Source organism: Nothobranchius furzeri, chromosome 14 (assembly GCF_043380555.1).
Source record: "Nothobranchius furzeri strain GRZ-AD chromosome 14, NfurGRZ-RIMD1, whole genome shotgun sequence".
Lineage (NCBI taxonomy): Eukaryota > Metazoa > Chordata > Actinopteri > Cyprinodontiformes > Nothobranchiidae > Nothobranchius > Nothobranchius furzeri.
The window spans coordinates 38,282,082-38,296,745 of NC_091754.1; the positions used below are offsets into that span (position 1 = coordinate 38,282,082).

General features: G+C 42.1%; 1 protein-coding gene and 1 long non-coding RNA gene across 4 annotated transcripts; one reads left to right on the forward strand and one right to left on the reverse strand.

Moving 5' to 3' along the window:
- Positions 1 to 5,937: 5,937 nt before the first annotated feature.
- Positions 5,938 to 10,266, forward strand: LOC129164905 (spectrin alpha chain, non-erythrocytic 1-like). 3 transcript variants are annotated; one of them, XM_070544111.1, is made up of 7 exons: positions 5,938 to 6,114; positions 8,459 to 8,581; positions 8,652 to 8,869; positions 9,293 to 9,385; positions 9,496 to 9,600; positions 9,673 to 9,813; positions 10,020 to 10,266. In XM_070544111.1, exons 4-7 carry the CDS (start codon positions 9,320 to 9,322, stop codon positions 10,095 to 10,097), a joined length of 390 nt encoding a protein of 129 aa, XP_070400212.1. In that variant the 5' UTR covers positions 5,938 to 6,114; positions 8,459 to 8,581; positions 8,652 to 8,869; positions 9,293 to 9,319; the 3' UTR covers positions 10,098 to 10,266. The 3 variants fall into 3 exon arrangements, with proteins under 3 accessions (XP_070400212.1, XP_054602531.1, XP_070400213.1); XM_054746556.2 differs by lacking the exon at positions 5,938 to 6,114 and having other exon boundaries at positions 8,347 to 8,581; positions 9,673 to 9,705; positions 9,778 to 9,813; XM_070544112.1 differs by lacking the exons at positions 5,938 to 6,114; positions 8,459 to 8,581; positions 8,652 to 8,869 and having other exon boundaries at positions 9,187 to 9,385.
- A 262-nt stretch (positions 10,267 to 10,528) lies between these two features.
- On the reverse strand, positions 10,529 to 11,797 carry LOC129164906 (uncharacterized). Its single transcript, XR_008564377.2, has 3 exons — positions 11,568 to 11,797; positions 10,803 to 10,864; positions 10,529 to 10,714 (listed from the first exon to the last, which is right to left on the reverse strand). It is a non-coding gene; the product is annotated as an uncharacterized lncRNA (long non-coding RNA).
- Positions 11,798 to 14,664: the final 2,867 nt, after the last annotated feature.

Consider the following 14,664-nt stretch of genomic DNA (forward strand, 5'->3'; position numbering starts at 1 on the left):
TTCTTCAAGGTACCACTGAGTGGGAACTCTAGCTTTAGCATCAGGGTTATTTTTTTGGAGACCTTGGAGGGGGTGCTGGAGAGCACTCCTTTTGGTGACTCCCTCTTTCTGCTGGGGGACTTTAACGCTTACATGGGCAATGACAGTGAGACCTGGAGAGGCGTGGTTGGGAAGAATGCCCCCCCTTCCCCCGGTCTGAATATGAGCTGTGTTTTATTATTGAACTTATGTACTCATCGTGGATTGTCCATAATGAACATCATGTTCAAGCATAAAGGTGTCCATATGTGCACTTGGCACTACGATACCTTAGACCACAGTCCGATGATAAACTTTGTTGTCATTTCATTTCCACCATCAGGCATCTCAGGAGGGGAAAGCAGTGTGCTACCAACGCTATTTACAGTGGTGACGGTGTGCTGCAGGCCTGGGACGGTGTGGATTGGTAAGTCAAGCTGCCCATCGTCACCGAATCTGTTCATAACATTTATAAACAACATTTCTAGGAGCAGCCAAGGTGTTGAGTAGATCCGTTTTGGTTGTTTGGGGATCAGATCTCTGCTTTTTTGCAGATGATGTGGTCCTGTTGGCTTCATCGGAGCTTGATCTCTAGCTTTCGCTGGAGCGGTTCACAGCCAAGTGGGAATCAGCTGGGATGAGAATCAACTCCTCTAAATCTGTGATCACCATGGTCTTGAATTGGAAAAGGGTAAAATGTCTTCTCCAGGTCAGGGACGAGGTCTTGCCCCATGTGAAGGAGTTTAAGTATCTTGTTCACGAGTGAGGGAAAAATGGAGCATGAGATTGACTGGCGTCTTGGTGCTCCATCTGCAGTGATGTGGGTATTGTACTGGTCTGTCGTGGTGAAGAGAGAGCTGAGCTGGAAAGTGAAGCTTTAGATTTACTGGTTAATCTACGTTCCTACCCTCACCTATGGTCAAGAACTTTTCCACTGTGCAAAGACCTAGTTTGGATGTCCTACAGATGTGGACTGGACCAATGGACTCTAGACATGATTTGCACGTCCATGCGATGTTGTCTGTTTGCAGGATTGGGTCATGACCAAAGGAACAAGATCACAGATAGAAGAGGATGAAATGAGTTCTCTTCACAGTGTGGCTGGGTCCTTCCTGCGTGATAGGGTGAGAAGCTCAGTCATCCAGGAAGGGCTCAAAGTAGATCCGCTGCTAAAAATGGATGGATGGATGATTAATTAAATGTGCAAATGTTATCAGACATTGCCTGTAACAACACTGGGAATGCCTTTAGATTCATTGACCCAAAGTCTCCTGAAACATTCCTGCAGCAGTCAGATGTGGTCAGGTGTGTCATGCAAACACATTCCTAAGACAACAGATTAAAAAAAAAGTCTGAGTCTGCAGCTGACTGACAGCAGTCAGAGACTGTTCAAAACTAACAGGAGCTTCTGGTTAGAAGCATCAGGTGAGGTGTGTGGATCTAGGGTAAGGGCTCATGAAAATATCAACAGCAAGCAGAAAATAAACTCAAAATCTGACTAGAACCAGAAAACAAGGCAATGAAAAGAGAAATAGTCTTTCAAAATAAGAGTAGAATAAAAAACAACATTTTGTTGGGGGGGGGGGGGGGGTTGAATCACACTATTGACAAGCAATTCCTTCAACAACCTCTCCAAAAACATGGAGTGTTTTATTTTAGTGGACTCCTGTTTCTGTCCAACAGTAGGACAGCGTCCACACAACCAGTGAAATGGACTATTAGGATTATTGTGGTGTGCCAAGCAATCTGCTGCATGACTACAGGAGCAGAAACAAAAAGCTGACTGTGTTTTCGTCTGTTTCTGGGTTGTAGCTGAGGAAACTTGTTAAGGAGCCCGGGGGCTAAAATGTTGCTTCAGGAGGGCGACAGCTCAGTGTGTGCAGTCTCATTTCTCCGTGAGAACAAGGGACACAACAAACTGGCAACTGTGTTATTTGCAGACACCTTACCAGAGTAAAGCATCTCTGCTGAAAAAATAATCTGATTGCTTAAGAAGCCCTGAGAAACTTTTGAGTGTTTCAAACTACACCCCTCAGATGAATCCTGACAATAAAGCTTTACAGGAAGACAGGACCTTAATGTGCAGATGCAAAAATAATAATAATAATTATTATTATTATTATTATTATTATAACAGCACACGGCAGCCTTTGCTTTAACTGTAGTATCCTGTCTGATTGGCTTTCATGTGACACACAGAGGCATTCAATTAAATTCAAGTTTATTTATAAAGCGCCAAATCACGACAAGAGTCGTCTCAAGGACGTTCACATAATAAACATTCCAATTCAGGTCAGGTCATTAAGCCAATCAGTAAAACTTTCCTATATAAGGAACCCAGAAGGTTGTATCGAGTCACTGACTAGTGTCAGTGACTTTACAGCAATCCTCATACTAAGCAAGCATGCAGCGACAGTGGAAAGGAAAACTCTCTTTTAACAGAAAGAAACCTCCAGAGGATCCTGGCTCAGTATAAGCAGCCATCCACCATGACTCACTGGGGATCGAGAAGGCACACATACACACACACACACACACACACACACACACACACCAAGTACTGTGTCTATAGTTATATTGTGATTTCTTAGTAAATATTCTATTTGGTGAGAGATAAACTTTATTGTATTTATCCAAGTAAATCTATAATTAAACGGGTAAACTAGTAGTAGCACATCCAACGTCAAAGAGAGTAAAATGTTATTATCAGGAGAGGGAGAAAGTTTAAGTGGTTAGCAGCAGTGTGCTAGCCGATGGCCCCCTCCATGAGGCCACCACAGCTCAGCAGAACATCATTGTAGCTTCTTCTGGGGAGAAAAACACTCAGAGAAAAAATAAAGTTAACAGCTGAAATAGCAGGAAATAATACAGTTAAAGAGCAGATTGTAGAAGAAAGTAGTAGAGTGTGTAAAGTGGTCAGTGTATCCTCTAGCAGTCTAAACCTATAGCAGCATAACTACAGAGATAACTCTGGATAATCTAGCCTTTTAGATGGAGGCATGTTGGAGGCAGGGCAAGGGAGAGTCATCGTAACTGACTGTACACTCCACCTCCCTCTACTCCCCCACTTGTCCAGATCTGGGCTAACATCAGATCATCAGGCATCATTGGTGCCTTCATTTACCACAACACAGACATGGTGCAAGTTGGTGTCATGTGATTCATCCTACCCAATGAAACTATCTCCTACAGCAGACACCCTCTGACGTTGTCTACAGCTCACCTAAATTAGACAGAGGAAATATTTTGTCTGTGTGCTGTTGCTCATGTGGGCAGCTCCATGTTCAGGTTCAGGTGAGCCACAAGAGGAAGGAGGAACAGAAAGGGTTTATCCAGCTCATGTGACATGAATGTGAAGGCAGATGAGACAAGGATGCAGGGAGGGAAAAGGGTAGATGAGAGGAGTTTTAATGTGCTGTTCTCTTCTTTTTTCTTTTTTTTTCTTTTTGCATGAATAGATTCAGTCAGGATAACAAATGTGTAGCGTCTGAGGCAATGACTTGTATTCAGGGAAATTATGAGCATGTGTGGCTCCCAAAAGAAGGCGTGTGAGCTGGATGAGATCCTCACACTAACCACATTTTACTGGGTCACTGAGCACAGGGTTACTGGGTTAACACCTGGAACCAGAGCTCCCTCCAGTGGACTCAATGCAGCACTGCGCAACTCATATATGGAGGTAAATTTGGTGTTTTTTCACCAGGATCTTGAAGTCACGGGGAAAATTCCAGAAAACCCCTTCTTCACAGGTACAAAACAGCTGTACCTATTTTAGGTCACTCATTCTTGAGAGTCAGAACAAAACAGGATTTAAAACAGATTTTTTAATGTACACTATATTCATTTCAGTTATCTGTTTGTGTAGAGTGGAATCTAAGCCAAACTAGAAAAATTTGCATTTCTAGCAGAAATGCTGTTTGAATGCTGGATAGCTGAAACTGTAAGCTGAAGCTGCTGAACAGCTTAACTGAAGCTGAAACTAAGCAAAACTGTCAAAATGAGCTGAATGTCTTGAAAGATGTAGAAGCAAAAAGCACCAACAAACAAATAAAGCACAAAAAGTAAGTGAAGAAGAGAGAAAAATAATCTTAAATAGCAAAAAACTGAAATCTGTGAACATTGTTTAAAAAACTGGACAGCTAAAATGTCTAAACACCTGTTATTTCAGTAGGACTAGTTTAACAGTTAAATTTTTACATTTAGCTGAACTGTGAAATTAGCATCATATGCTGAGTTCAGAAACTGATTGCTGAAGCTGCTGAATAGCTGAAGTGAAGCTAAAACTAAGCTAAACTGTCAAAATGAGCTGAATGTATTTAAAGATTTAGATGCAAAAATCATCAACAAGTGTAATAAAGCTCAGAATATAGGTGAAGAATGGACAGAAAATGCTAAACAGCAGAAAACTTTAACCTTTGAACATTGATTAAAAACTCAAAATTTGAAATGCTAAACAGCTGGCATTTGAATGAGAATAGTTTAATGGGTACATTTTTACAATTGGCTGAACTGTGAATTTAGAAACATTTGCTGATATCTGAAACTGATAGATTAACATATGTTCAGATTTGGTTTGGGGATGGTTGATTGGTTGGATGAATGAAATGATGGAAGGATCGTTGGATAGATGTTAGATGGATGGATGGATGGATGGATGGATTTATATGTGGATGGATTGATTCCTTAGGCCAAGCTGATCAATTTGATGTCTCACGTGTGGGTGTGTAATTCCATTTAGCCAGAAGATGATTGACCTCTCTCAACCAATCAGGGAGCTGGGAGGGAGCAGGGCACTTTCCCACCTTCTGACGGTCAATCAAATTGAACTTGTTTCTAGTTTTTAGGTACAGATGGTTCAAAAAGATCAAAAACAGAAGTCGGTTATTGGCTCAATATTCAGCTTTTTATATTCATTCCTATGAGACTTGGTTAAAGTGATATGTAGTTCTTTGTGTTGCCATGGTAACAGATGACAGGAGTCTGCTTTAATAAAGCAATGTACACTGTCACATGACTCTATTAAACTTTGAATAACATTTCTATATTAAAGAGCAAGTCAACCCCTACCAGAGTCTAACTCCACTCCCACTTCATGTTTGAAAAATGCAACACATGCTGTTGCCTGGCAGACCGAGAGGGCGGAGCCGCTAACAAATACACGCACACACAGACTCACGGCAGCATTGTGACATCATAATGTATCAGTTTACATCATAGCATACCTCTTAGCCAATAGCGGTGGCAGATTTAAATTCAAATACAGTGCAGAGTTTTTACCTGACAACGGCACAACACTGCCAGTTTTAGGCAGAATATTTAAATTTGAACTAAGATGCACTGAAGTGCCAAATTATTGACGACATGTGTCTGCAGCACGATTAGACACTCGTTTATTTAGTTTATCAGCAAAAGAAAGTTTATTTGGGGGTGACTTGCTCTTTAAAGTATGTTGATACATTTGTGTCTGAAATGTTATTAAATATTGTTGCTAAGCACATTGCCATGGTAACGCAGAACACAATATCAAGTTCCTGAGACCAAGCAGGTTGAACTGATGTATCATATGTGTGAGTCAAGCCCCCACAATGCCGCTCAGAAAATGGTCCCATCCCGGAAGTAAGAAAAATTGCAGTTCCACCCTCATCCGCTGGGGGCTGGTGCCAGAAGCGAGCAAATCCTCATTGACTCCCATGTTAAAAATGCCGATTTCACAGCAGAAATAAACATGTTTACAGCCTGGTGCCAAAACATGTTTTTTGTCTAAATTATCTAGTTTATACTCATGACAACTCTGAGGGGGGTGAATTTTTTTCTCACTCTTCTGTTTAAGTGTATTGAAAGCCTAAAATTCTGTATAATTAATGAGCATCCGACACACGTGACCGCCGCCTCAGACCCACGTGACCACAGAGCTAGCTCCGTGGAAAGGCCTCAGTACAGCCTCGGTCTGGCTTGGAAACTGCTCCGGCATTTTGAGTCTCTGTGTTTGTGTATTCTTCTTTGGATATTATTGGTGCAATTGTTGGACAAAATGACTTGCAGTGGTATTAATTGCACTAATAGAGCGTCCAAGGAGTCTCCACTTCATTTTTTTCGGTAAGTTAAAATCTATATTCGTATTTTATGTCACTGCCACCTTTAAACTAGCTGAGTTTACCGAAGTAGCTAGCTAACTATCAGTTTAACATGTAGCATGTACTGTTTAACCATGAAATTTAAATGTAAAATACGGTAAAATAATTAATAGGGCATATTTAGATGGGTAATAGGGTAAAACCCAGTGCATTTAAGATAAAAATGGGTTGAAATATGACGGAGCGCTAAGAGGGAGACTTCTGTGTCCATTCTTCCATCCGGTAATCCCCAGCGGTCAGGCCGGGCAGCCTGACCGATCCGGCGCCTACTTGCTGCGCCTAGCTGCTGCGCGGTCTGACCGCTCGTGGAGTTTTTCATGTCTGACTTTAACCGCATCTAATACTGTATTACGGCGTGAGCGCAACAGCGACAACTTAATATCGATGTGTAAGCAGCCTGAGTGGTAGGGTGTTTTCATCTGAACCCTCCAGCAGGCTATGCTGCACTATTGACGTGTTAGCGCGCGGCGCTAACAACTTAGCAACGTGACATGTCTCTGAGAAAGCGTAAAACACGGACGCTTCTTCTGAAGCGGAAAATAACACCTCTTCTTAAGCAGAGCAGGATGTCGCCTCGGCTCGTTCACGGCCGAGCCGGACTGAGCTCGATAACATTGACCAAGCACAGCCACTGGGCCGTTGTAGCTGCCACCAGGCCTGCTGAAGGAACTCCAGCGGGTTTCATCAGACTCGTAAAGTTTCTTGTTTTTGCTGGGGATTTCTGTATTTTACCGCTCCCTCCTGCAGTCTTCCCCTATTAAAATTTAAAATGTGTAACTTTATGTATTGTGATGAATGACTAATATTCATGTTAAACTGAAACGTTAGGCATTTAGGGGGAAAAAACAAAATAATAAACATTATACAGATGTCAAATAAATCAAACTGTAATTAAACTATATATTTTCAAAGTCATATAGACAGCATGATGGTTTGTGTGATCCGTGCGGTTTCACTTACACCCCTTTAATGATCAGGCTGTTTTTTTATTATTTTTATCAGCTGATAGCAGTTAAAATTATGGTAAAAAATAATTTTATCTGTTTTTGATAACTTAATGCCCAGGAAGAGCATCTTCCTGGGCATTAAATATAACCCAAATGTTTTATTATGAGCAGATCTGATGAAGGTTTAGACAAGCAGTCTGCAAAGTAAAACTTGTTTAGAGTCCAAACTCTTACTAAAGCTTTTGAAAAGAAAAAATGGTTGAATTTTGAGAAATATCCACAACAGGGGAGCGAGACCTCTGAAAAATGTATATTTTCTCTGAATTCATAGAATAATGTGAAGATTCTGGGAAAAGTTGGGATTCTGAGATTAAAACGTAAATCTTTCTAATCATAATTCTGGCAGTTTTTGTGTCCTTCTGCTGTGGAAAGTCGTGCAACATGAAGATACTGAGAAGATGCTTACAACCTGTATTTTTATTCCATCCATAAATAAAATCATGAGCTATTTTTTTAATCCAAATTTGATCCAAAGGGCCATCGTTGGTTCCAGACCCGTTCTAGAACATTCCTCTAATCTTAAAGTCATCATCAGTTTCTTCCTTTTAACAAATATTTATTTGTTCAAATATTTAATATTTATAACTGGAATATTTGTTCCTCCCTCTCCCACTGCAGTTAGTCCTGTCCTGCAACCCTGTTTTTGCAGCTTAGTGAAGCCAACCATCACTAACCTGGGGGTGGTTTTGGACCCAGAGATGCGGATGGACTCCCACATTAGCCAGGTGGTTAGATCCTGCTTTTCCCGGCTTCGCCAGCTACCAAAGATGAAGTCCATCCTGAAAGACGTGTCATATTTTCTCCCCAAGCTGGACCTGACCGTCATGTATCGGTCCAAAATAGTGTGATGATATTGTGTTTTTGTACATAACAGACTTTTTAACAGACAAATTTGTCGCATTCTCCTACACCTCTTCACGGGCTCGCCACAGTAAATATTCTATTTGGCAAGAGATAAACTTTATTGTATTTATCCTAGTGAATCTATAATTAAACGGGTAAACTAGTAGTAGCACATCCAACATCAAAGAAAGTAAAATGTTATTATCAGGAGAGGGAGAATGTTTAAGTGGTTAGCAGCAGTGTGCTAGCCGATGGCCCCCTCCATGAGGCCACCACAACTCAGCAGAACATCATTGTAGCTTCTTCTGGGGAGAAAAACACTTAGAGAGAAAATAAAGTTAACAGCTGAAATAGCAGGAAATAATACAGTTAAAGAGCAGATTGTAGAAGAAAGAAACCCCTGGGTTAAACTGGTCTGTCTACTGCATAATGCTGAACTCTAACATGTGTCCTAAGGGAAGGACCTGATTGGTGTCCAGAACCTGCTGAAGAAGCACCAGGCTCTGCAGGCTGAGATCACAGGTCATGAACCTCGCATCAAGGCTGTCACCCAGAAAGGAGAGACCATGGTGGAAGAAGGTAGAGCAGGTCTGGTCCTGACATGTTTCTGAGGTGTCTGCAGGTTCTGGCTCACTTTTTTTGGGTCCAGGTCACTTCGCTGGTGAGGAAGTGAAGACTAAACTGTGGGAGCTTCATGGACGTTGGGACACGCTGAAGGCCAAGGCGTCCCAGAGGAGGCAGGACCTGGAGGACTCTCTGCAGGCCCAGCAGTACTTTGCGGATGCTAATGAGGCCGAGTCCTGGATGAGGGAGAAGGAGCCCATCGTTGGAAGTCCAGACTAAGGGAAAGACGAGGACTTGGCCGAGGTATGGAAGTCCCTTCCTGAGAAACTCCAATCGCTTTTCTTTGCTCTCTTTCCAGTCCTTCATAATTAGTGTTTCTGTATTTGGCATTTCCTTCGGTTGTCTACCAGACGTCGTTGCTCGTTTAAGCGTCTCATGGGTTAGGGGTAGAAGTGCTGGCCTCGCACAGGAAGTGATGACAAACGTGTTCCCGTCGCTCTTATTTCAAACGGTTTACAAGCTGTGATGTGTGTTCCCGCTGCAGAGCAGCCATGACACGTGGCAGCCGGCAGAAGGCTCACGCTTTTCCACTAAACACCCGCAGAGCTACGTCTGCGGTGAACTGAGCAGGGTTTGTTTTACGGTGGCGGATCCGATTGGACCATCGCTGCGAGAAAGCTCCACTTGTGTCAGACGAGCTGAAGGTTCTGATGTTCTGCTCCACAGGCTCTCCTGAAGAAGCACGAGGCCCTGATGTCGGACCTGTCGGCTTACGGCAGCAGCATCCAGGCCCTGAAGGAGCAGGCCCAGTCCTGCAGGGTGAGTTCAGAACCCTCGGCCCGTCAGAACATTCTTATCCACCACGTTCTAACACCAGACCTGTTAACCCGACAGCAACAAGGTGATCAGCAGGTGCTTTTGTCCTGCAGGACCTGAAGGCCAACGAGTCCCGCCTGAGGGACATCAACAAGGTGGCATCTGAACTGGAGTCAGAAGGTCTGATGGCTGAGGAGGCTCCTATGGTTCAGGCTCAGGTGAGCGTCACCTGTCTGCAGCAGCTGGTCCCTCTCACTTCCTGGTTTAACTCTGCTCGTCTCTGTTTGTAGCAACAAGAACATCTGGGTTCTGCTCCTGGAAAGGTGCGTGTTGTCCTCCGCCTCCACCAGAACCAGACGTGGTGTTTATGTTACCACTCATTTGTTTGTTTACAGGATGAAGCCGACTCTAACACGGCGTCACCCTGGAAGGTGAGTTCATTCAGCTGATCAGAGGTCACCTCTGATGGCAGCAGTCACGGCCGACCGTGCTGACATCACACAGGAATTCAGGTGACCCGGCAGGCACCAGGTTTTGGTGAAAGTGGGGACATGTCAGCTGGTTGCCATGGCTAGTTATCTTTATGCATCTGTATGACTGCTGACTGGTGTGTGTTTCCTGTGACCTTTGACCTCAGACCGTACGGTTGGGCGTTCAGACGACGGCTAACTTTAATTCCATCAAGGTAAGAGGAAGCTCTTCCCTTCCTGTCTGAGCGATCCGTCTCCAGGTTTCTTCGTCCGGCGTCCAGCCCGCTGGCGTCCACCTTCATCTCACCTTCATCTCATCTCACTTCATTTATAGTGCAATACTTTCACATTATCATTTTCCCACACTTCTGTATACCTGTATTTTGTTGTTTTTCAATAAAGAATGACAAATTATTTAAGTTTGGTTTTTGTTGCACACAAATATATATCTGTAAAAAATATCTACAAAGCTAATGTTTACATAACAAGTATGATTGGGTTTTGCAATACGGCACTCAAGTTTATTTTAGTAAGATTTTCAAACCAAGTAAAGTTAGTAAAGAACACATTTCTATTGTCTGCTAAGAAACTGTTGGGATTTAAAATGGGCCTGTTGTACAAATAACTTGTAAATGATTATTCCTCACTTTTGTCTTAACCAAAGAAATTCCAGTAATTGAGCAAAAACATTTATTTTTAACACTACAGTTTATAAAACAGGGCGCAAAGTGTCGGCACATGTATGTATGTCGATGGTCCGCCCCAACCAAACCAAGAGACACAGACGTCAGGGAGGCCAAGGTTGTCTCTGCAGCTCTCTGGGCACCACGCCTCACTCAGCTGTCTCCAATGATCCAAATGGCTATGGAGGAAAAAATAACAGGTTTGGCCTAGCTGTTTAAAGTACAAAACCATTCATGAAGTGGTCAAGACAAGTACTTGGAACTTACACGCTGCGTTGTGTAGCTGACGTTGGAGACACACAGGCTGCCATGGTGACCTTTTAATAGATCTAAGAAAAAAATGTAATAAAAGAATGAAACTTAAAAACTCCCAGACCTCATGTCATATTTACTAATCAGCTATGGCTGATTTATTGTTTGGATCACAGTGAGTTACACTAATTCTAATATATTTTTATTTCTATTATACATACATACTTTTTAACTGTTATTTTCACATGACTGTTATCAGGCTCTCTTGTTCTGGTTCTGATGATAACTCTGTGTCTTCCAGTAAGTTATCTTGTGCTTACTTCATCTGTATAATGTCTCTTTACTTTTGGTAAATTGTACTGAGTCCAGAATAAAGGCTAGTTGGCTGTACAAGATACAAACAAGTATTACGTTTTGGAAATATATGAAACACCGCCAGCATCTGTTAGAGCCTGTGGCGGGGTGCTGAGGGCCGGCTCCAGCCCAGGAATGAGCTCTACACGCCGGCCGGGAGGGTTTGAAACACCGCCATCCTCTCCTCTGCTGGCTGTAAATTCTGTTATGGTTACCGGTGCTTGTGTTGCAATGTGAAACGCTTGGTCTCAGATTTTGTAAGAAAGATAATAAAATGTCCCCCCAAAATACGACTTAAATAAATTTTCTCTTCTTCATGATACATTTAATGGCTGGTGCGACTCAGGAGTGATAGCGCCAAAAAAAACTACTGAAAACTTGCTCAAAGCAAAATGTTTTCATTACGGAAATAAATTATAAACTTACCGATTTAAAACTTTTTTAATACAGGTACTTCTCACGAACAGGCGCAGAAAACCTCCACCTAAACTCCGTGTAAGGTTCAGGTCGATGGGTGTTCCAGTTAGCTCCGGTTGGGTTGAAGCTAGGTGGCTACATCCGTTAGCTCGGCTCCCACCTCCGCTTTAGCTTTGGGTTAGCCAGGGTTAGCTTCAGGTTAGCTCGTAGCTAGTTCGCCTGGGTGTCGTCACTCGAGCCCAGCCTTACAGCCACACCCTCAGCGCCTCCTCTCTTCCCTTTTATGGAATTGTCTGGGCTGGACGGAACCTGTGACACGGTCAAAATGGCGGTGGTGGACACCTCCCATTATGGACAGATAACGTGAAATTGAAGCCTATGGAATCGAATTGTCCAGTATATGTACAGTCTATGGTGTGAGTGCATATTTCCTTTAAGGCAGAAGACGATTGAATACTCTCAGCCAATCAGAGAGCAGCACTGTTTTCCCGCCTTTTTGTTTTAATGTTGGAGTCCTGAAGCTGTATTGAAATAAATGGTAAAAGCTGCAGTTCACACACACAAAGCAGCTAAAAGACAGAAAGAGAGAAACTCTCTCTCACACACACACACACACGCTTAGATCCTCTGATCTGTTAACTGCTTACATTAACAGTTAACGCTGCTTGTGTTTACTCTCGTCTGCTCACTCAGATTTCAGCTTGCAACTCTGAAAGAACGTGTCGCCATTTAACCTGTACAGCTCCGATTAGAAAAATTCAAAAAGCGTGAGCGGCAGCAGGCTTTAGTGGTTATCTGTGTGAAGTTTTGTGTGCCTACCATGAATCTTCTAGATGATATGAGGAGAATATTTCAGCTGTTTGTGAGCCACACAAGCCTTCTCTAAAATGGAGGAAAGCTGGCACAGTTCTCCTTGTGAGGTTTGTAGCACCAAAATCGTAAAACTTACAGCAAAACTGAAGACAGCACTTTGAAGCTGACACAAAAAAAACTACTAAATTTGAGAAAATCATTAGTGTAAGATGTGGTCGGTGGAAATTTTTGTTTCAATATTTCATAAGTCATGCATTTAACAGTGCTCAGCTGCTCAGGTGTGACTTCCGACCTCTGAAACGTCTCATCACCATTCAAAAACTGCAGCCCCGTTTAGAAAATTTCAAAAAGCATGAGCAGCAGTAGGCTTTGGTGGTTTTCTGTGTGAATTTTTGTGTGCTTAACAGCACTCAAACAATAAGAACTATAAGAATTTGCATTTCTTGCAGAAATGCTGTTTGAACGAAATTTCATACATTTTAGACACTAAACCTCACGTTCAGTAAATCACACAGCCACTCTACCTCCAGCATCTGTCAATATGGCTCTTTTTAATGTTCGCTCTCTGCTGAACAAAACTTTTATTATAAATTACCTGATTTTAGATTTTAATCTTCAGTGTTTATTTTTAACTGAAACATGGCTGAGTTCAGATGCCTCTGTTGTTCTCACAGAGGCCTCCCCACCTGATTTTAATTTCAATTTTTCAACGAGGAATGGTAAAAGGGGAGGCGGGACTGCTTTTATAAGTTCATCAACACTTTTAGCAAAACCTGTTTTATTTGATCATTTTAACACTTTTGAATACACTGCAGCCACTTTTACTATTCCTCAGGTTTTATGTGTTACTGTTTCCAGGCCTCCTAGACAGAGTGCACCTTTTATTCAAGAGTTTTCAGAATTGTTATCACCATTTTACACAACTCCTTTGATAGGATTATTTTAGCTGGAGATTTTAATCTGCACATGGATAACCTTTTAGACCCTTTAGTCACAGATTTTTAAACATCTTGAATTATATGGATTTTACCCAATATGTCACGCAGCCAACTCACAACAGAGGACACACCCTGGACTTGGTCATCACGTATGGCCTGTCCACTGGTGTGTCCTCTGTTGTCGACTTGGCAGTGTCCGATCACTATTGCTTATTTTTTAACATCACCAGCGTTATACAGTGCGTGCCCTCTGTGAGAACTGTAAGGAAGCATCATCTAACCCCTGAAGTGGCTGCTGGTTTTCTTGAAGCTTTTAACAACATCCCTCCAAATAACGTCTCCGCCCATTGTGATGCCATTATCAATGATTTTAACAGAAGACAAGAGTCAGCTCTTAACTTGCTTGCTCCACTCAAAACCAAAAAATTACAGTCAAATCATACATCACCTTGGAGAAATGAAAACCTAAGAAAACTAAAGAGAAACTGCAGAGTGGCGGAGTGGAGATGGAGGAAAAACAAATTAACAATAAATCATCAGATATATTTGGAACTACTTAAAACATACAATAATGCCATAAGAAATTCAAGAAATGCATATTTTTCTAAAATCCTCTCAGACAATAAAAATAACCCTAAAATTATTTTCTCCACAATCAAAAATATTCTCAACTACAACCCAAACTCAACTCAGAAAACCCCTCAAACACTCTTTGAGGAGTTTGCAGCCCACTTCAGAGGGAAGGTAGACACCATCAGATGTAACATTTTATCCTCCCAAAGCAATACTGCTTCAGATCAATCTGAGAGTGTGTGTCTACCTGAGGAAACACTGGACAGTTCTGTCCTGGTTGAAGCTGAGAGTCTTGATAAGATTTTCTCCTCAGTGAGACCAGCCACATGTGTCCTGGACCCTATTCCCACAAGATTTTTTTAAACAACTTTATGATTCTTTTAGAGATGAGGTTTTAACTATGATGAATTGCTCCCTTCAGACGGGGGTCTTTCCTGCCACTTTTAAACAGGCGGTGGTGAGGCCCCTGCTGAAGAAGAGCAATTTAGATTTTAATGACTTAACAGTGGTTCCCAAACATATTTAGCCGCGCACCCCCTTCTATGTCCCGACCATGTCGACGCACCCCCCAGCCCCACATCAGGGCATGGCTACATATATATATATATATATATAGTCAGATATATGTAAATATATATATCTGGCTATATATATATATATCAGACGTCACGCTAAGCAGTCACTCGACAGACAGGGTTAAAAAAATATGATCAACCTTTTTCCCCATCACTTTCATTTTTATGTTTATGTATTATGTATTTTTGAAATAGTAATTAATAAAC

What these genes read in the sequence shown, in the direction of transcription:
- LOC129164905 (XM_070544111.1), top strand. Translation starts at nt 9,320, where the DNA reads ATGTCGGACCTGTCGGCTTACGGCAGCAGCATCCAGGCCCTGAAGGAG. An exon ending in AGCAGGCCCAGTCCTGCAGG is followed by an intron (nt 9,386 to 9,495) that starts GTGAGTTCAGAA and finishes TTTGTCCTGCAG; the next exon opens with GACCTGAAGGCCAACGAGTC. An exon ending in CTCCTATGGTTCAGGCTCAG is followed by an intron (nt 9,601 to 9,672) that starts GTGAGCGTCACC and finishes CTCTGTTTGTAG; the next exon opens with CAACAAGAACATCTGGGTTC.